General features: G+C 61.0%; 2 protein-coding genes across 2 annotated transcripts; one reads left to right on the forward strand and one right to left on the reverse strand.

Moving 5' to 3' along the window:
- Window positions 1-1,559: 1,559 nt before the first annotated feature.
- On the forward strand, window positions 1,560-8,729 carry LOC119108254 (cap-specific mRNA (nucleoside-2'-O-)-methyltransferase 2-like; the record flags this gene model as incomplete). Its single annotated transcript, XM_037231834.1, has 5 exons — window positions 1,560-1,581; window positions 2,743-3,023; window positions 7,458-7,625; window positions 8,059-8,268; window positions 8,670-8,729. Coding segments are annotated over exons 1-5 (741 nt in total), but the record flags the coding sequence as incomplete, so codon positions are not given.
- Window positions 8,730-14,492: 5,763 nt separating this feature from the next.
- On the reverse strand, window positions 14,493-21,289 carry LOC119108255 (zinc finger protein jing homolog). The gene is made up of 6 exons (XM_037231835.1): window positions 21,269-21,289; window positions 20,630-20,752; window positions 17,724-17,850; window positions 16,616-16,740; window positions 15,645-15,712; window positions 14,493-15,313 (listed from the first exon to the last, which is right to left on the reverse strand). The coding sequence occupies exons 1-6, from the start codon at window positions 21,287-21,289 to the stop codon at window positions 15,172-15,174; spliced, it is 606 nt and encodes a 201-aa protein (XP_037087730.1). The 3' UTR covers window positions 14,493-15,171.
- Window positions 21,290-21,505: the final 216 nt, after the last annotated feature.

Genomic DNA, 21,505 nt, shown 5'->3' on the forward strand with positions numbered 1-21,505 from the left:
GTGACGTACTTCTACTCCGAGGAGCTATATGTGACTTTAGTGCTGTACCAGGGACGTAGTTTCACGAAATGAGATGGGTGTAGGTGGTGGCTGAACCGTGAAAAAATGACCCAACCCACACTTAAAGTATGCCAAGGAGCCGGTTTCTCCCAGATTTGGCCCATTTTCTTCCGAAGGTTTTGGGGCTTCATCCCCTTGCCCCAACTAAAAAGGAAGCTACACCCCTGTGCTACTCAACAGAGCTTGAAAAGCAATCAAAAACTTCTATTAAGAGATTATGGCCTTCATTTTTCCTGTTGCAGAAACCTATACAGTCCTTACGTATGTTCGATATTACTTCTCGCACAAAGACTACGCGATATGGGCGCAAGTTTAACCATCAGTGCTCCAACCCATGAATTAAGCCTGGCCAAAGTTCCGGAGGAAAAGAACTCATCGCAACACTTGGCTGGGCGAAGTCAGGCTGGAGGTGCCCACTCCATGGAATCGAAACATTATTCCTGCCGTAAACATTGCGAGCGCTAAACCTATGACGGCAATTCATCTTTTTTACCGAACAGAGGTGTGGTTCACTGTCGTGGAGTTGCAGAACGAGCGTGGAAGCTGAACAGGGGAAACAACCAAACCTGCCCCAAAATACGCTATACGCGGTGTTTGCCCCGAATGTGGCACACCTTCATATCACAGATGAATTGTGAATGGGGTCTCCCACTGAATACAAAGCTAAACCACTGATCTGGTCTTCATTGAAGCGTGTCATTACTTCAAATGCAATTATTTATATAATGCTCAAGTACAAGTTTTCTAATAGTGGTACCAAGTTTTGTCGCGTATCATATATCATGCTCCAGTACAGGTTTTCTAGTACTGGTATCGGGTTTTGTCGCGTAGCATATATAATGCTCCAGTGCAAGTTTTCTAGTACTGGCACCAAGTTTTGTCGCGTAGGACCAATGTGTGTAACTATTGGCAGTAGAAGTTGGGTCGTAGCACAGCTGTCAGAAGTTTTTGCTGCAGCACTAATGTTGTGCAGTCGGTGGCACTGATTTGGAGTCAGTTTAAACACCGCCGCGCAGCGTGATGATGCGCAGATTGGGCAGGTGTCAGATGTTTGGTTCAAGTCCGTCTCTGAAGGATCTCACACTGTTCGGGAGTTGGCAGCACTGAGGAGCGATCGCCTGGACCCGCGATCAACACTGCGCCAACTGCAGCGCCCGCGCCAGCGGGCTCGCGGGTACTGCCGGCCATAAACAGCGCCTTTGGCCCCGGGACGCGTCCTCTGGAAGCGGGCTGACCATGGGTCACAGGAGCGCTCCTTCCCGCCAGGGCTAGGAGATCTGCACCGCCGGCTGCGTGCCAGCCGGCCTTGACGGGCGTCTGGACGGCGGTGTAGTGATCAAGACTGCACCGCAGGGATGCCGAGCACCGCACCGCCGTGCTTGATGGGCCAATGCTGCGACATTAGCCAGATCACCTTTGTGATGTCACCCAGAAATTAGAGTTGTCTAGCTCATGCGCATTACATCGATTGGGAGATGGGCGGATTGCGGTGGGTTGTAATGCTAGGGGCCTTCATCGGCTGTACGGTATTACCTCTGCGATCGGCTGTAGTGTGAGCGGCCTTCAGGGTCTGTACGGTAGTACCTCAGCAATTCGGTTGTAGCATGAGAGGCCCTCAGCGGCTGTACAGTCTTACCTCTACAATTCGGCTGCGCATACATGTGGTGTGCGGGGATGGCTGCTGATCGATATTTGCACGTGCTAGCAAAGCTCTTCGCGCTCAAAATAGTCATTTCAGCGTCCGGAGCCCATCATCAATCGATTTTGTGGATTGATCGGATTTGTCGCACGCGGCCAGGTTTCCGGGCCACCATTGTACCAGTAAGTACCACGTTGAGGCGAAGGAGCTGCGAGGTTCTCAAGTGCGCGCCATGCGGGCGGTTTGGGACCTCTGGCACGGATACTTCGGGAAAGTCCAGCTTGAAGCCGCGCCGCAGAGCCGGCCGGTGGCGAAGGTGTCCTTGACGGCCTCCGTGACGTCCGTCGCGCATCGGTCCAGCTTGAAGCCGCGCCGCAGACCCTGCCGGTGGCGAAGGTGTCGTTGACGGCCTCCGTGACGTCCGTCGCTCATCAGTCCAGCTTGAAGCCGCACCGCAGACCCGGCCGGTGGCGAAGGTGTCCGCGACGTCCGTCACACATGGGTCCACCTTTGCCGACGCCGTTACCACGTCGCCGTTAACTCGATATGCTCAGCATTCAGAGTTCATTGCGGTCGTGTGTATCGGTCGCCAGGCAACAAGGTCAATGGCTCAATACTCTGACGTCCCCGGCTTTCGCCGTCTCTTTCTGTCCCGAGTTTTGTGTGACGAGTCGGGCCGGTCGTCGGACCGGGACAATGCGGCCGTGAATACGCAGCAGCGCATGCGGCAGCCGGGCTCTCGGTTGTATGCTCGCGACATTGGCGAAGGCCGCGGCCGGGAATCGATGACCGTTGTTCTTTGGTGTTGTCGGACGAAAAGGAAGGGGCTCCCGTGGGTCTCGCCTTGGTTATGCAGCATGGTGCAAAGGAGCTCTTGTGATGTTTTTTGTTCGAATGGTGAATTATCAGAAGTCTCGAAACAGCTGCTCATTTGACGTCGGCCTTTGAAGCATGCACTTATGGAGAAGCGCGTAACGTTTCTCAAGATTTCCCCGGACGGGTCATTAGTGTAAGTAAACGAAACCGCTGACACCTCCGTGCAGCTGTGTTCTCCAATATCACACCCGAGAAGCCCGTGAAACCCCGTACTCCGCCCCGTCAACAGTGGGACTGGCATGCTACCACGCTGAACCCGTACTACGAGGCCAACCCGCTGAGCCGTATGATCTCGGACGACCGGTTCATCCTGCACACCCTGTCACGCTGGCACTTCGGCGCCGACGACACGGGCGACCTGATGAACCCGGCCAACGCCGACCACCTGATCGAGGTCACCGGCGCCGGGGTCAACCTGGTGACGGCCGACGGCAGCGTGGACTGTCAGGTCAGTGGCCGGGGCGCGGGCCAGATGTCAGACGCCGCGGGCTAGCCAGGGCGGGGGAGGGCGGCACGAGATTCACGGGTGAAGGCGGAGGCAGGCTCGGTGACTTGTGACGGGGGAGATAGGCCGTAGGTTAGGGTAGGGACGGGAGAGGAGGCAGAGACCGGTGAGCGTAGCCGAACAGGTAAGCGGGCCCGGGGCCGTGACGTGTGGTTGTACCGGGAAGAGGGTAGAGACCGGTGAGCGTGGCCGGACATGTAAGGAGGCCCGGGGCCCCGACGTGGCGGCGTGGCGGGGAAGGGGAGGGGGGGGGGGGGCAAAAACCGGTGAGCAGGCTCGGAACCCTGGCGTGGCGTTGTACCGGGGAGGGGGGGGGGGGGTGGCAGAGACCGGTGAGCGTAGCCGAGCAGGTGAGCAGGCTCGGAGCCCTGGCGTGGCGTTGTACCGGGGAGGGGGGGGGGGGGGACAGAGACCGGTGAGCGTAGCCGAGCAGGTGAGCAGGCTCGGAGCCCTGGCGTGGCGTTGTACCGGGGAGGGGGGGGGGGGGGACAGAGACCGGTGAGCGTAGCCGAGCAGGTGAGCAGGCTCGGAACCCTGGCGTGGCGTTGTACCGGGGAGGGGGGGGGGGGGGGGGGTGGGCAGAGACCGGTGAGCGTAGCCGAGCAGGTGAGCAGGCTCGGAGCCCTGGCGTGGCGTTGTACCGGGGAGGGGGGGGGGGGACAGAGACCGGTGAGCGTAGCCGAGCAGGTGAGCAGGCTCGGAGCCCTGGCGTGGCGTTGTACCGGGGAGGGGGGGGGGGACAGAGACCGGTGAGCGTAGCCGAGCAGGTGAGCAGGCTCGGAACCCTGGCGTGGCGTTGTACCGGGGAGGGGGGGGGGGGCAGAGACCGGTGAGCGTAGCCGAGCAGGTGAGCAGGCTCGGAGCCCTGGCGTGGCGTTGTACCGGGGAGGGGGGGGGGGGGGGGACAGAGACCGGTGAGCGTAGCCGAGCAGTGAGCAGGCTCGGAGCCCTGGCGTGGCGTTGTACCGGGGAGGGGGGGGGGGGGACAGAGACCGGTGAGCGTAGCCGAGCAGGTGAGCAGGCTCGGAACCCTGGCGTGGCGTTGTACCGGGGAGGGGGGGGGGGTGGCAGAGACCGGTGAGCGTAGCCGAGCAGGTGAGCAGGCTCGGAGCCCTGGCGTGGCGTTGTACCGGGGAGGGGGGGGGGGGGACAGAGACCGGTGAGCGTAGCCGAGCAGGTGAGCAGGCTCGGAGCCCTGGCGTGGCGTTTGTACCGGGGAGGGGGGGGGGACAGAGACCGGTGAGCGTAGCCGAGCAGGTGAGCAGGCTCGGAACCCTGGCGTGGCGTTGTACCGGGGAGGGGGGGGGGGGGGCAGAGACCGGTGAGCGTAGCCGAGCAGGTGAGCAGGCTCGGAACCCTGGCGTGGCGTTGTACCGGGGAGGGGGGGGGGGGGGGCAGAGATCGGTGAGCGTAGCCGAGCAGGTGAGCAGGCTCGGAGCCCTGGTGTGGCGTTGTACCGGGGAGGGGGGGGGGACAGAGACCGGTGAGCGTAGCCGAGCAGGTGAGCAGGCTCGGAGCCCTGACGTGGCGTTGTATCGGGGAGGGGGGGGGGGCAGAGACCAGTGAGCGTAGCCGAGCAGATGAGCACGCTCGGGGCCCTGACGTGGCGTTGTATCGGGGAGGGAAGGGGTGGGGACCGGCGAGTGTAGCCATGGATGTAAGGAGGCCCGGGGCCCTGACGTGGCGGCGTGTCGGGGGAGGGGAGGGGGTGGAGACCTGTGGGTGAGCCGGGCGGGTGAGCAGCCCCCGGACCCTGACGTGGCGGCGTGTCGGGGAGAGGAGGGGAGAGGATAGAGGCTGGTAAGCGTAGCCGTACATGTGAGGAGGCCCGGGGCCCTGACGTGGCGGCGTGTCGGGGAGAGGAGGGGAGAGGATAGAGGCTGGTAAGCGTAGCCGTACATGTAAGGAGGCCCGGGGCCCTGACGTGGCGGCGTGTCGGGGGAGGGGAGGGGGTGGAGACCTGTGAGTGAGCCGGTGAGCGGGTGAGCAGCCCCCGGACCCTGACGTGGCGGCGTGTGGCGGGGAGGGGAGGGGGCAGAGACCGGTGAGTGGGCCGGGCGGGTGAGCAGCCCCGAGCCCTGACGTGGCGCTACACACCTGTCTTATTCGTGGCTCCCGTGACTCCGAACATGTGTCAGTCGGCTGCAGCTGGGTGGAGTCGTTGGCCGGACTCCAGGCCGCCGAATTGCCCGCTCACAGCGGAGCCGACTCATGTGGTGTCTGTTGCGTTATTAGGGGTTGTTATGTGCATATTGGGCTTTCTGCTGCGTCTTGGTTCGTAACGAAGCTATGACATATTTTGTGCTCGTTTGCTGCATGTTGCGTGCCTTTTTTTCCTACCAACCTGCTATTGTGATGGCATGAATGAGCCTCATCATAATTTTGTGCGGCTAAATTTGGTCGTGCGTCGTTCTTACATCATCATGGGGATCGCCTCGCCGCGGTAGCAGTGCACATGGTTTTCACGAGTACTCGCTGTCGCGAATAGTAGCTTACATCGATTGTCAGCATCGATACAGTCATCGTGCCATCGCTTCACATTCACTTACACTGTTTGCTGGTAAACCTGCAAGTGTAGCCGCGTGCCATACGGTGCTCGCCCCCATGTCGGAGCGCTTCGGCACAGGAACGTGAGCAAGCTTGATTGCTGATGTACATGTTGCTTGCGTGGCCTATACGCCCGCGGTCATTTGCGTACATGCCTACCGAGTAGCACACAAGTTATGGGCGTTGATGGCCGTCGCTGTCGATGCACCTAAACCTCCACTGGTCGTAATGGCACACATAATTACGTCTTCACCGCTATCTATTTCTTTGCGTGACTGTTAATGATAACATCGATTTCCTGAATGAACAAAGACTGTGGCGCCCCAATTACTGACCCCGCAAATTCCCCTAGGTCCGAACGTTCCTCGCCAGCTCCCCGAGTGGGCATTAAAATACGGAAGTACTGTTACCAAGGACAAGTGGGGTGTTTTTGTTTCGGCTTAGCTTAGCGGCAAAATTTACAGCATGCGGCGCGTGGTCGATCGTGTTTAGACGTTTGGTGGGTAAAGCACGTGCGTGGGCAGATGAGTTTGTTTGCATACTGGCGACAAAGCAGGCGCCATCGAACACAGCGAAGTTGCTTGCTTTGAGCTGTACGGGCGACAAACCAGGCGCGACTGAACGCGGCGAAATCGTTTTATTTGAGCGTCACTGGCGACAAACCAGGTGCTATCCAACACGCGAAATTGCTTGATTTGATCGTATGCGCTGGAATAGTACGTTTCTTGGTATTCTGCGTGTCGTTGTGTTGCTATGCTGTGAGGGAAGGCCAGACAGTTTCCGGGATATTTTATTCGAATCTCGCACGACGAGCGGACGCGGCTGGAGGGGGCCAACGTCACTGATGTTTATAGAGCAGCGACAGCAGTGGAACGAAGCCTTCTTCGGTTCTCGGTTTGCGAACCCGCAGTTTTTCCTGCAGTGGTGTCGGCTCGGCTTCGGCTTTTAGCGGATTCTCTCGGCTGACCGGCTTTGGTCTTACCTTTGCGCCAGTTTCGACGGTCGGCTATGGCTTTATTTTTGTGGTAGTTTTGTGCGCAGGCTTGACTTTGGCTTCCAAGTTTGTTTGTTTTTAATCGTGGCTCTAGGTTTGGTTTCATGCGATCTTGAATTGCTCGGTGCGCTTTTTCATGATGGTTTTCTTTGCAGTTGCGGCCTCGCTAAAGAATACAGTAAAAGGAAACATAAAAACAGTCGCCTATTCGAGGCTTCGGACCATATATGTCTGAAAGCCAAAAGTAACAGCGGAAGACGGCCTGAAAATTGAGCGTTCGAAACGGTCGGCACAGACTTATCTACAAGACGAGGTTTTTAGTCAGAAAAAATATCACGTCCGTAATGCTAACTCGTCTGTCTCAATCACCCCGCAAGACCCTGGTGACATTTTATGACACCATACATCCATACAGTTTCAGCAAACGGGAGACGCTTTTCGTTAAGGAAAACATCGTCGTACACTAAAATAACTAGGCCGAAGCCATGTCTTAACTAATGGGGTCAGCTTTGACTGCCCGTTTCTCAAGTTCGAAACCCTTGACTTCGGCTTCGGTTTCGTGTTAACGAAATAATCATCACATTTCAAAAATGCATAGCCGCTGGCGTGGGCTTAGGCTTCGGCTCCACGTTCTTGTTCGGCTTCAGGTGGGTCTTTGAAGCCTGGTTTGGTCACGACAGCGTATTTGCCTCCAGAGTCTCTGCCCTGTTCGTACACTGTAGGCCATCCCGCCAGGGAAGCTTCAGCCACACCTGCACACTGTGGCCGGGACGGACCTGGCCGCGACGTGTGTCCGGCGCGTGAGCGTGACATGGGACCCCGCTGACCTGTGGCAGGGCGAGCCGGCCGAGCAGGAGCGGATAGTGGCCGGCCTGCACCTCTGCGAGGTGTGGTGCGCCCTGCGTGCCCTCCAGCCCGGCGGCACGCTGGTCGTCAAGATGTTCACGTTCTACGAGTCCGGCTCCGTGTGCCTGCTGTTCCTGCTCAGCTGCTGCTTCGCCGAGGTGGGTCGGCTGCTGGCCGTCCGCGGCCGCTCCAGCCGCCCCGAAACAGCCGTGCAGCGGCGCCCTGTGCGTGTGCGTGTCCGGCGGTCATGTGGCGGGGTTGCCGCGCTGACCGTAGCGGTCACGCACGCTCGAAGGCGCCTGACGATAAATTTAACATGTTTCACGCCGCCGGAGGGTGCGGTGCTGTTCCAACAGGTTAGCCCGATTAAAGAGCATCCGCGTGACATTTGGAATACTCTGCTGCGTTCACCGTCCTACGCGGCATTGGCAAACGTGGAAAGGGAAAACCGTGTGACAGGTGCCAGCTTTGTCTCAAGTTTAGTTTCGTTTTCATGGATCTGCGCTGTTTTGTACTGATTTTGATAGCCGCTCTCCGGCGGCCGGGCGATTGTCCCCCTGCCCTGACCGTCCCCTGACCCATGTCGGCCAGGTGAGCGTGGTCAAGCCGTCGTGCAGCAAGTCGGGCAACTCGGAGGTGTACGTGGTGTGCCGACGGCTGGCGGCGGGCCCGCTCAGCGGCGGCCACCTGGAGCGGTGGCGGCGGCGCTACGGGGCCGACGGCCGCCAGCCGCTCTTCGCTCGACACCACGTGCCCGACACGTTCATCCAACAGCTTGTGCAGTGCGCCAGGCTGTTCAAGGTTGGTGTTAAAGGCTGTTCACAGCGGCGCCGGCGATGAGAGAAAGTGAGAGACGCTTTGTAGCCGGACCTGCCTTGTTCACATTTCTTTTGCCGTCAGTGCAAAAGGTGCAAATACACAAACAATCATGTGGAGAGATCTGGAGTCTTCTTCTTCCTGAAAGAGCGGAGAGAGAGAGAGTGAGAGGTGAGAGAGAGCTGCTTCCAGACAAAGCTTACACTTCATAACTCGGTGTTTTGTTCAGTCCACTGAACTATTCCCTGTCTACTCAGCGTTACGAATAGCAGACGTCGATGGTGCTGACATGCTGTCCGTTTGTTGCCCGTGATGGGAGCCGTCTTCCCCACTGAACCTGACCTGACCTGACCTGACGTGACCCGGCGCCGGCCGTTGATTGCCAGACGTCACAGGAGGCGGAGATCGCTCGGAACCTGCAGCTGCACGAGCGGGGGCGGATGGCGCCGCCTGGCGCGAGGTGGACGCCGTCAGAGAGGCGGTCGCCGCCCAGTTCCTGCAGCGCTGCCGCCTGGCGCCCATAGATAAGACGCTGAAGCTGAGCCACCCGGTCGATCCCCGGCTCTACACGTCGTTCCAGGTGAGCGGTGGCCCAGCGCAGGGACGCCCCGATCTGTCCTGAGTGGGGACGGGAGCCGACTGTCGCGCCGCGGCCTTCGGAATGAAGCCGTTCGGTGTCGCGCGGCGAGCAGGAAGACCGGCTCGTGCAACAATGTTAGGTCTCGTCCCGTCGAGGACGATTGATAGCCGGCGGCGGTACTCGCTCTCATTCACCGAGTAGCCCTTCCCGGACTATTCGTTGTTACTCTGTGTGCTGGCGGCCGTCACACAAAGTAGCTTACGGGGTTTAAAGCCGGTCCAGGTGTTAAATTCACTCATGGTATGACACTGTTTGCTGGGTTGTGATTGATGAAAAGAGTACATCACCAGCTGGCATGCATAATCTGATCGTTTGTATTAACTATGGGGCTTTTGGTGGATGACCGTGAGGAGTTTTGAAAATATCTCGGAGGCCGCGGTTTCATATCGGGACGTGCGCCATCCTGCAGCCAGCCATGCAGCGCACGCCCGCCGCCGTCTGACATCGCCGCTGTCTCCCAGGTGGAGAACAAGGCCGGCACCGGCACCTACGAGCAGCGCACCGGGCCGCGTTCGGACCGGGACCGGCTGGCGGCGGCCGCCCGGCAGCTGGCCGTGCTGGCCGCGCCGCCGCCGGCCGCCGAGCTGGAATGGCGGCCAGCGCCGGCCGCCGCCGACTTCCGGCAGGCGGTCAGCCGCGCCGAAGGTCTGGCCGCCGGCGCGGCTTGCACGCCTGCAAGTTCTGCTCGCTGCGTCTGCTGAAGCTGCACGGTCGCGTGGCGGCGGCGGCGGCGCGGTGCCCTGCCGGCCGAGCCCGGCGACGAGCGCGGCGCTCGGGTGGCGCGCGTCGAGGACGGTGTGCTCGTCTCCCTGCCGTACCGCGCCGAGCCGTGGCCCTGTGACGCCGGCACGGTGACGACGCTGCGCGCGGCGGCGGCGCTGCTGCGGCCGGGCGAGACGCTCGAGTTGCGCGGTCTCTTTCTCTTCCACCGGCTCAACATCGGCCTGCTGCAGCTGGCGGCGGCGCTGTTCGAGCGGGCGGCGCTCCTGCCGCCGCCGGCCGGTCGGCCGCGGCCGTGCGTGGCGCTGCGCGGCGCCCGTGATCCACCGGCGCTGCTGGCGCTGCTGGACGCGGTGCTGCAGGTGCTGACGCCGCGCACGCTGTCGCTGTTGCCGGTGACAGAGTTGTGTCTGCGGCCGGGCGTGGAGCAGCTGGTGGCCTACAATGACAGGCTGCTGCGGCTGATCACGGCTGACCTGCTGGAGCAGGTTGGCGCCGGGCAGACGGCAGCTGAAGAGGAGCCGTCCGGGACCGGGCCGGCCGACCTGCTAGAGCGAGACGGACAGCGGCAGACGCCCAGCGAGCCGTGCGAGGCGGTGAAGCGAACTGAAGAGCGGCAGGCCTTGAGCGGTCAGTGCGATCAGTTGGAGCGAGTTGGAGGCGGACAGGTGGTCAGCGACCAGTGCGATCAGCTGGAGCGGGTTGGAGGCGGACGGGTGATCAGCGATCAGTGTGACCAGTTGGAGCGGACTGGAGGGGGACAGGCGGTGAGCGGGCAGTGTGACGCGTTGCAGCTCACTGGAGCGATGCAGACAGAGACTACCGCGGTGGTTTGAGACGCGACTGTGCAGCCACCTGGCCACAGACTCCCGAGACGCCGTGATGCGGTCGCCGGGGCGAAGTGGGACCCCGGCGTGGCACGTGGTGACCGAACGCGCCGGGCGCGGACCGGGAGTGACCGCTCTGCGGCGGCCGACCGCTGCGCTCCGTTTTGGGCCGCTGGAAGGGCAGCCCGATGAGCCCTTGCAGGAATGGTAGATCACGGACGGGTGACAGTGTGATCGTATGGTGCGAAGAGGATCGGTTTGTTTACTGGAGGCTTCAGCTATCTGACGATCTTTTGGATTGGCTGGCTCGTGGAGGAACTGTGCCGGCCTGCTGTCGTGGCGTGCCTTCCGGGTTGTTGCTCAAGCACGGTATGGCTTCGCGATGGCTGGCACCCGGGCCACGCGCCACGTGGAGGCTGCGTCTGCACGGCGGTTTACATCAATCGACTGATAGTGTCGGCTGTTGGGATGGCACGGGGCTGTGTGTATTCCCACATTGTTTCCAATAAACGGGCTGCAATTGCCAATAGCTTTAACATGCGTCCTGGGTTGGTCAGAATGGGACGATGGGAAGTGGGGGGGGGGGGGGGGGGGGGGGGCGGGGAGCTGCACCTCGCTCTCAGCTCCCGCCGCGTTGGCGCCACGGAAATGTTAACATGGTGATTTCGAGTTGACTATCTCTTGAACGGAAGCCATGAATGGTTGCCATGACAGTCTCACAGTAGCCGTACGTTAGGGACCAACATGTTACCGCCGTTAAACGGTTAGTAGCCAAATATCGGAAGGAACATGTCGACTGTTGCATGGCAATTGCATATTACATATGTTTTTCGCTGAGCTCGTGGAGTGGGCCGAACCGGCCAAGCTGGGCATATGTTCTACCTTTACGCACACGATAAGTAGAGGCACCTCATGACGTAACTTGGTACCAACGACCATGCACTGAAAGTTCGTAAGTTTTGAACTGAAGAAGTGATGTCCATTTTTGTCGTCAAAGTCGGTATACCGGCTGCTTGGAGGTTTGCTGTGTGGTGTATGGTTGAGACGGGCTACCTGACTCCAGCATTTGTTCATTTGTTCACTTTCCTTCATATGCAAGGTCCAGGCTTCATGGTATGTTAGCAAATGTCTAATGCAAGTACAGCTCCTTCTGTTAAGAAGTAAACCTCCCATATGTATTTGTATCTGTTTTACGCTCTTCAGAAAGTTCTCGCGACTAGAGCTCAAAGGTGGGCAAAGGCCGTAGAAATATTGAACCTATCATCTGTGCCAGTGTTGGTGCCACGTGGCTGACAGTTTTTACGGTTGCCGTAGCTTTCTCTGAAAGTATTTTACATGAGCATGCTCTTGCCTTAGCATTGAAAATATGATGTGTTACAGCTTTTCTGTCTTAGGAGAAATCCATCGTCGCACATGGAACCAGATATAGTGGAAATTTTTTGGCGATGCACCCCTCACAGTACCGGACGTGTAACCGTCCCGCCCTAAACTGCAACCGCTGTAGCCGACGCAACCATCCCGCTCATCCTGCTTATGCCGCCCAACGCCATGAGCACAGGACCACCTCAGAAAAGGTGTAACAACAAGACGGCGAAATGGTAAATAAATAACCCTGACAACTATGCAATGTCTGAAGCGAGGGGCATAACATTACGTTTTGGGGCGCCACCGCTGCTGGCTTGGCATCATCTGGCCTCGGTCACGTTACAAGCCCGCCAGCTGACGGCAGCCCCGACTGGTGACGTCACGGCTCGTCAGCTGACAGCAGCCCCGGCTGGTAACGTCACGGTTCGTCAGATGACGGCAGCTGCGACTGGTAACGTCGCGATCCGTCAGCTGACGGCAGCCCCGACTGGTGACGTCACGGCTCGTCAGCTGACAGCAGCCCCGGCTGGTAACGTCACGGTTCGTCAGATGACGGCAGCTGCGACTGGTAACGTCGCGATCTGTCAGCTGACGGCAGCCCCGACTGGTGACATCACGGTTGGTCAGCTGACAGCAGCCCCGGCTGGTAACGTCACGGTTCGTCAGATGACGGCAGCTGCGACTGGTAACGTCGCGATCCGTCAGCTGACGGCAGCCCCGACTGGTGACATCACGGTTGGTCAGCTGACGTCAGCTGCGACTCGTGACTTCGCGATCTGTCAGTTGACGGCAGCTGTGGGTGACGTCACGATCCGTCAGCTGACGCCAGCCCCGCCTGGTGACGTCACGGTTCGCCAGCTAACGCCAGCCCCGACTGGTGACGTCGCGATCCGTCAGCTGACGGCAGCCCCGACTGGTGACGTCGCGATCCGCCAGCTGACGGCAGCTGCGGGTGACGTCGCGGAGCAGCTCGTTCGTGTTCCCCTCAGTCCACCACTATTCCAGCGCTCTGCTCGGGGTGGGGAAGTACGACAGCGTACCCCAGATGAGTGATTACGCGCGTTTCATGTGTATGTACTGATCTATTACCAAACGACGGTGAGAATCATCACAATGGAACGGGGCCCACCGGTCGCCGGCGGCCCTATGTACACTCACGACACACGCAGACGGCGCGCACGGACGCTCCGGCGCGACAGGGCAGCGGCCGCACACGACGGCGCGGACGCTTCCCACAAGGCCAGTCGGCACGCCCACTGTCGAACGGTGGCGGTGGCAGTGGCTGATAAACACTGGCTGCGCCTTTCACGTCGACAAGTAAAACACAGGAAAACGGACAGTCCACCAATAAATACTCTCTCACACACCCGCAGGCAAACGTGAGCAAATTTTCAGAGTGGTTCCGCACCGTCCCGAGCGATCGCGGATGAAAGAAACCTGCGCAAAACTCTGTCTTTTCTCGGCCAGGGAGGGGAGGGGTGTCGGTCGGGGATGAAATGGGGGCACCACGATGGTGGCGCGGGAGGGGGGGGGGGGGGGGGAGGGGGACGTTCGAGCGCCGTGACGATAGGGGGACTAGCTACGTTCTACTCTACACTAGGGGCTCCGTCAAGCCCTCCAGAGTCGGGCCGCTCATTATCCGCCGCCGCTGAGATCATCGGTGAAGGAAAGCGGGGGGGGGGGGGGGAGGGGGCATACTGGGAGGCATTACCCACCGATACGCGGAAGAAAAGCGTCGCGTGTCAGCGGATCAAGAGTGGTCAGGCAACTGGGCTATTCAAAATGAATTGAGAAGGTAGAAAACCAGACGGCTTACCAACGACAATTTTCCAGGTGTTACTACTTCAGACCAAGCAAGCGCCGTTACAAGCAACAAAATCCCCAACATACGAAAATCACGTAAAGGTCTTGTTTGTAGAAACGCAACTTGAGGTAAGGATTTCTGACATACATTTTGGTAAAACCAATCAAAGGCAGTGGGAGCTGTACGCACCACAAAAGTGAAAGACGCGCGGAATCAGTGTGAGGTATTTCGTTGTCGATAGAATGTGAGGAAGAGGATAAACACGCACATGGGATGGGTGCGAGATGTGTGGATGTTGAAGGCAGGGCGCGGCGGACGCGTCCGTGTCCTGCAGTCCCGTGACAGCTGGCAGCGGTCGGACAGTGATCGGTTCGCTCCGGGATATCGCAGTCACTCGGCTTGAATCAATCAACCAACCACCCATTCACGCACACACACACACGGTTGGGCCAGCTATGACCGGAAGACAGTGGACATGGGGACACGGGCCAGCTGAACGCCGCCGCTCTGGCTGCCTGGCGGCGCTCCCCTACCCCCCCCCCCCCCTCAGCTCTCCCGAGACCGATCCGCTCCCGGCTCAACTAAAACACAACAGCGTGCACACAGACAACTCAAACCTGCGGCGTGACAGACGCACTGCCAGACGCCCGGCAGGCAGACACGCACACACACACACGCACACACACACGCACATACGCGCACGCACGCTCGCACGCACGCACACACGCACGCGCGCGCGCGCACGCACGCGCACACGCATACACACAAGCACACGCACCCGCACGCGCGCACACGCACACACGCACGCGCACGCACACGTACGCGCACGCACGCGCACGCGCACGCGCACGCACCTGTCACGCGCCGCGGAGTTATGGTTGACGCAGCCTGATGCGTATGGACTGATGGACTGACTAGGAGTGAGGCCTCGGAGCGCGACAGTAGTTCGCCGGCCCGCCGCCGCGCGGCGCCACCTGTCTGAGCGGAAGCGCCGCCGCCGTCGTGGCGCGCGCCGGCGGCGGTGTGCGCCACGCACGGACCGATTTGCGACGGAACAACACGAGATCGTCTGGCAGGTGACAGTGGGCGCAGCCGCGCCGACGCGACGTCCCGGGACAGCGCGAGATCGGACGCCGGCCTGCCGCGGCCGCCCGCCAATGGCACTCGGGGAGTTGGCAGTGTACGGGCAGTGACGGTATTGTACTACATGACAGTCTGCTTGTCGGCGTGCGCCTATGTACAAAAACACTATAAAAATGGACTGGAGACGCCGTGCCTCCGATGCCGCCACGCGAGCGACCATCCTCTTCTACTGGCAGTGCAATTGCTGGTCACTCTCCTCCGGCCCACCGGGCAGCGCCCCTGGCGGCCGGGGTGAAAAACACGTGATGGCCGGGACGCCCCGGCCGGCCGTGACGCCTCGCTCGCACAACATCGCTAAATTCCAACCATTTGTACTGAGGTCCGCTGGCGGCGGCGCACAGCTGCCTGGAGGGGGCTCGGTAATAGCGCCGGGGGCCGCCGGGGCGGGGCTAAGAGGTCTTGCGTTTGCGCCGGGTGGGCGGCTGCCCCACGGCGCGCGCCAGCCGCTCCCACACGCCGACCGGCAGCTGGCTGCAGGGCACGCGCCGGGTCGACCTGAAGGCGTGCGCCGGTATCCACTCGTCCTCCACACTGTCGGCAGAGGGGCGGGGTGGTCAGACCGAGCCAACAGTGTCGGTGGAGGGGCACCTGGCGCGGACTGAGGCGCGGAGATATAACTCAGGCTGAAAATAACGCAGCACGGCTACAATCTATTTGAACCTCCACAACATGTAGGTGTGCGCTTTCTGTAATTCAACGAACCAGCAATTCGGTATTGCAAACCCCCATCCAACATGCATCGACTGAGTCTTGGTTACAACTAATTCTAAACGCAGAAACCATCAATGGAAACAAACAGTACCGGTCACGTGCACGTGAATTCCGCACAGAGCCCAAGGGAGGGACCGCAGAGACGACTTACACATCCGCCGGCTCCCAGTGCACCAGCACCTCCGGCTTGTTCGTGGTGAGGGTCCGGCGTGCTGTTACCTGTAACAGAGGGCAGCACGTCACATTCGGGACCGACGCCGACGGCGGAGCGCAGGGTGCGAACAGAGGGCAGCACCATCACACCCGGCGCCGATACCGACGGCGGAGGGCAAGTGCAAACAGAGGGCAGCACTATCACACCGGGGGCCGATACCGACGGCGGAGGGCAGGGTGCAAACAGAGGGCAGCACCATCACAACCGGGGCCGATACCGACGGCGGAGGGCAAGGTGAGAACAGAGGGAAGCACCTCCAGTCACGCCCGCAACAGGACAGCACGGAAGGCTGACGACAGGAGAGGCACGGCAGAGTCAGCATGGCTGAACAGCAACGGGGTTATACATCTGATCAGCCAGGCGGAAACAGCAGGCAGATGACAAAACAGAACCGAGCTGGCGGCACAGGCCGCAGGGCAGGCGGCTCCGCGCGAGACGTCCACAACAGCTGGCCAGGCAACGGCCCTGCGTGTCCCGCTGAACGTTGCTGACTGACGCAGTGTGAGTGGTCCACCGGAGCGCGGCGTGAGCACACCATCCCGATGACAGCTTAGTGGCGTGGACCGGGGGCCTGGCGCGGCCTGTGACGCACTATCTGGCCCCACCCGCTGATCGGCTATGTCGTACAAATACCACCCCGTACTATCACGCCTTCCACGTCAGTGACTGCCAGCCAGTCCCCTGAGTGACACGCAGGTCATGTCTGTTCCACCGCCGGGTCCGGATGTTCGCCGCCAGCTCATTAGGTCATCGGAGCTGGCCTACCGGGATGACCGTTCACAAAAGCATGAGAGATCTATCCACCGGCACCACCGTCGAGACCCAGTACAGGTGCGCGCCGAGCCTCGACACGTGCCCCGCCGGCGGAGCGGGTCAGAGGTCACTGGCCGTCCCCCGGGGTCACTGACCCTGGCCGTCAGCTGGACGGACCGGCTGGCGATGGCCGGCAGCCTGTCCAGCGCGCTGTCCGCCGACACCAGCTGGTACCGCAGCCGCTCCATGGCGCTCGGGTCACAGAAGTCGAAGATGCGAGCTGCCGGCACACGCAGAGGCCACGTCACGCCACATCACGTCACGTCACGACGCGTCGCGCTACGTCACGTCAGGTTAGATACCACAACGTTCAGCGGCAAACCACGCCACCATCGCGCATTAGCCGTGATGGCGGGACGAGCTTCCCGATCAGGGTGCACCGCCAAAGCTCTTAACAAAAAGACCGGCCGACGGAATACAACGAAACGGTTTTAAGACTGGATGCCGAGGGCCGCTTAAGAGAGCGGAGTGGTAAAACCCAAACCGGAAAAATTCACGGCAAGCCGCGACAGGTACTGTTTGCACACGGTGATGTATGAGAACGGGGTTCGATTATCCGCGATGCCCGCCCTTCTTGCCAGGGTGAGAGGCAGGCGACGCCATACAGCCTCAGCAACTGAGTGTGTTGTAACGCTCCAATGACACACACACGCACGCACGCACACACACACACATGATGACGTGGGAGAGTGTCGTCAGGCATGCCAGGCTCAGGGACATGTTCAGGGACATCGATCCAGGTCGTCGCCCGTCAATATTGCAGGGGTTTCACATTGCGCACTATCGCTAAGTGCATAACGGCACACACTCTGTGCTAACTCCACCGCCCTGCCAACACCACGCCACACACCATACTCACGGTGTATCATATAACATTGATCAAACTCGGTCTGTCAAATGTCAAATGGACGCACAAAGTCAGGCTCATGACGGCCTTGGAGTGAAACTCAGGGGCGCACCAATGCGGCCAACACTCGGTCCAGGGTCGGGCTCTTCGCTGAGTTGAGTAAGAGAGGGCCGGAACGATGTCCCCAGACCCGAGGCCTGCCCCAGAAGAGGGCGTCGCACGACGCCGAGGGGGCCGGCAGCCCCGAGCCGCCGGCCGCTGCCGCAGACCACTCGGCGCGCCGCTCACCGGAGTAGGGGTGCTGGTCGAGCTGGGCGCGCCGGCCGCTGCCGCAGACCGCTCGGCGCGTCACTCACCGGAGTAGGGGTGCTGGTCGAGCTGGGCGCGCCGGCCGCTGCGGCGCGGCGTCTTCACGCTCGAGTCGGTCTTTTTCCCCGGCGCCGGCGGGTTGAAGTGGTGGTTTACGTGCCGCTCCAGCATCGACTGTGGTGGAGGGCGGGCTTTGCTCAGAACTTCTCATCAAGGACTCCGGTCACAATCTCTGGTTATGGGCTCCGGTCATGGGTTACGGTTATGGACTCCGGTCATGGGCTCAGGTCATGGGCTCAGGTCATAGGATCAGGTCATGGGCTCAGGTCATGGGCTCAGGTCATGGGATCAGGTCATGGGTTCCGCTCATGGGCTCCGGTCATGGGCTCAGGTCATGGGTTCCGCTCATGGGCTCCGGTCATGGGCTCAGGTCATGGGTTCAGGTCATGGGATCAGGTCATGGGCTCAGGTCATGGGATCAGGTCATGGGCTCCAGTTATGAGCTCAGGTCGGGGCTGTGTTCAGGAGGTCAGGGCAGGTAGCGCCGGTCGGAAGACTCGTGTAGACTCAAGCATAACTGACACAGGCTTAAACACGGTCTCCATGAAGTTACTGACTGATCGGAAGGCAACATCGCATAACACCATGCCTAGCTATGCTGGCATGTACGTACATCACCAATATGTACATGTACAGCTATATATGGACGCATGTACAGCTATATACCTACATCACCAATATGCCAGATATCGTATACAATGTGTTATTCGTGTTTAGGTGAAATAGCCGACAAATCCCCTGCCGTCAGGCTACCAGCTGGCATGTCCGCCCCCCACCCCCACCCCCTGACAAAGATCGTTCGCCTCAGCTGATTGCCAAACCCGGCGGGTTCACCCGCCCCGTAACGCGACGGGTCGGGCGGACTGGTCTGGCAACGAGAGGCCAGAGCAGAACGGACAGACTGAGCCCACGCAGGGACAAACAGAAGAACACGCCATGCGGAGGGATCTACGCTTACAGGGGCCGAATAGTGACCATCCCGCCGGCGGGCACCAGAGACCCCACAGCTGGCACGTGGGAGAGAACACACCGCCCGGCACGACCACGAGCAAAGGTCAAAATTCAGACAAGCATATGACATGGCCCGGTTTCAGTTGGCTTTTCACATGGCCAGCAGCCGATCACGGCACGTCACTGCGCGCGTGCCGCGCGCAGTGACGTGCCAATATATATATATATATATATATATATATATATATATATATATATATATATATATATTTAAGACAACGTAGCCGACCAAAAGACGACGGTGGACCGGAGGCCGACCAGAAGCACGCGGCGCTGGGCCGGCATCGCACTCGCGTCCCCAGGAGGACTCTGTCATCCTGCTATTTTCGTTTTGCGTCCAGTGAATGGGCCGCAGGGGCGTTGACGGCGCCGACTCCCCGGCCGGTGACGTCTGCGTGTCCGTAACTGGTGTCACACCCCGGTGCGGACGCCGATTGCAGTATGAATCATTAATAGGCGGCGGTGGCTGTCGGCTGGCGACGGCGTCTGACGTCATGTTGAGACGATGCCGACGCGGGAGGGACTCCCGGGGTCGAGTAACTGGCGCGCGGCCGCCGGCCCCCGGCGCCGGCCTGCGGCGATCGAGCCGCGCCTCGGGGTGACGCGCCCCGTCCGCCGGTCAGCGGGCACGCCCACAACACGACACGCCCACGACACAGCTGCCGCGGTGTGGCGGCACGCGCTCCGTCAGCCGGCTCGCCGTCCAGACGAAGAGGCTGCGCCGAACGGACCTGGCCCATTTCCGGACGCGAGGAGTGTAGCTGCCACGGCAACCGTCCCCCCTCCCCCCCCCCACACACGCAATCACACATTCACTCATTCACAGCGCTGCTCGGGTGGCACTGTCCCGGTCAGTCATGGCAGGGGCAGGACGCCGACATACACGGCGGTTTGTACATTAACGAGGAGCCTCACTGGCGGTCTGGCTGTTGCGCTTCTTCCCAATCGTTCACAAGGCCACGATGCTGATGTTCCAGAGTCGATCGGGATTCATGGACATACGACGCAGCCGGTCCAATGACAGAGGGCCGGGAGCTAAGAAAAGGCAATCATTGAGGGTTCTTTGTTGGCATGTTGTCGCTACGTGCCTCGCGTGTTCGGCGCAGTCTGCCGTTATTCTCACAAGCGTCTCCGACCACGTGATCATTCACGGAACACGCCCGGCCCGAACCTTCCCCAGGCAGCCCGCCTCCGGCACGGATAACGGTGGGGTCGCAGCGACAGCCCCCAGTCACCAGCGGGTGGGTGTCAGCCGATGCGGGGGGGGGGGGAGGGTCCGCGCGGGACTGCCAGGGGCGAAGGGCGGCGGGAGCAAACAGGCAGCGATACGACTTGGTATCAGATTAGTTATCGGTCGGCGGCAAGGTAATGCCAACTCATTTGCCTCAATCTACCCACAGCAAGGTGATTTTTAATGACAGAAGACAGCTGCCGCACACAAAAAGGCCACTTGCAGACAAGCCACCGATGATGTTGCGGAGCCCGTAGCTGAAGATGCAAACGTCATATATTGTTTCCGAGCCTGGACTAACTGCCATTCGCCCAATCACTGTCACAAGCTAGAAGATCGGGCAACCACAATTGTCTCCTTCCATACCAATACAATACGATGCGGCATCACAAACGACTGCATCTGACACAGCACGGCACGGCCGTCGATTATAAGTGCCTCTCGCTGTCATCGTGCGACACAGCACGCCACCATACGGACGCCCAAAGCCAAAGTCCAACAAACTCCTCCCACCACGACCGACTTCCGCCGCCACACACCAACACAACATACTACAACGGCCGACCGCCAGCGTGACAGCACAGCACAGCACAGCACTCCGGACCTCTCCCATCCACAGCCCTCGCCGCGGAGCGGTGGACACCAGCTCACCTGCGAGGCGAATCGCTGCGAGCAGCCGTTGACGATGCAGCGGAATGGCTTGCTGCCGCCGTGCGTGAGCACGTGCCTCTCCAGCCAGGCGGCCGAGCCGGGCCGGTCGAACACCTTGCAGCCCTGCCAGAGGCAGCGGCGAGAGCGGCCGGCACCAGCACGCTGATCCTGCACATGGCACGTCTGTAGGTGGTCCAGCAGCTGCGTGGGCGAACTTAGCCGGTGGCCGCAGTCGCGCCAGCGGCAGCAGCTGAGCGCGCCGCCGGCGCCAGCGGCCGGCGTCGGCGCGTGTCGCGCCGGGAAGCGCAGCACGGGCGGCGCGACGCTGGCGCCGGCGCCGGCGCCGGCCGAGCCTGGTTCGCTCGGTGTGCCTGGCTCGCTGCAGCGCTCTTTGCCGAGGCCCGAGTCGACGCTGCTCGTCTCGCTCGGCGCGCGGCAGGCGGCTGAGGTGGTGGCGGCGGCGGCCGCCGCCGCCTCGCCGCCGCCGCCGGGCGAGTGGAAGCCGTTGCGCTTCTTGAGCGAGCGAAGCGGCGTCGGGCCGCGCTCCGGCGGCGCAGGGCGGCTATCACAGTCGGCCAGCGGCGCCGGCTCGTCGTCGAGGTCGGCGCGCAGCTGCAGCACGGCGCGCTCGTGCGTCGCGCCACTCAGCTCCTTTTTCATGGTCCGGAACGCCTGCGCTGATATGTGCTTGATCTGTTTGCTGAAGTACTCGGTGATCTTCTCCTGGACGCGCGGCCGGCCGGCGGCCGGCGGCGGCGGAGGCAGTGGGGGCCGCTCACCGGGGGAGGACCGCCGGCGCCGCTTTGCCGGTCGTCGGTCGGCGGCGGGCGCCGGCGGCGGCGGCGGCGAGGGCGGCGCACCTGCGGCGGGCGGCGC

This window comes from Pollicipes pollicipes, unplaced genomic scaffold (assembly GCF_011947565.3).
Source record: "Pollicipes pollicipes isolate AB1234 unplaced genomic scaffold, Ppol_2.1 Scaffold_6686;HRSCAF=7923_pilon_pilon_pilon, whole genome shotgun sequence".
NCBI classification, from domain to species: Eukaryota; Metazoa; Arthropoda; class Thecostraca; order Pollicipedomorpha; family Pollicipedidae; genus Pollicipes; species Pollicipes pollicipes.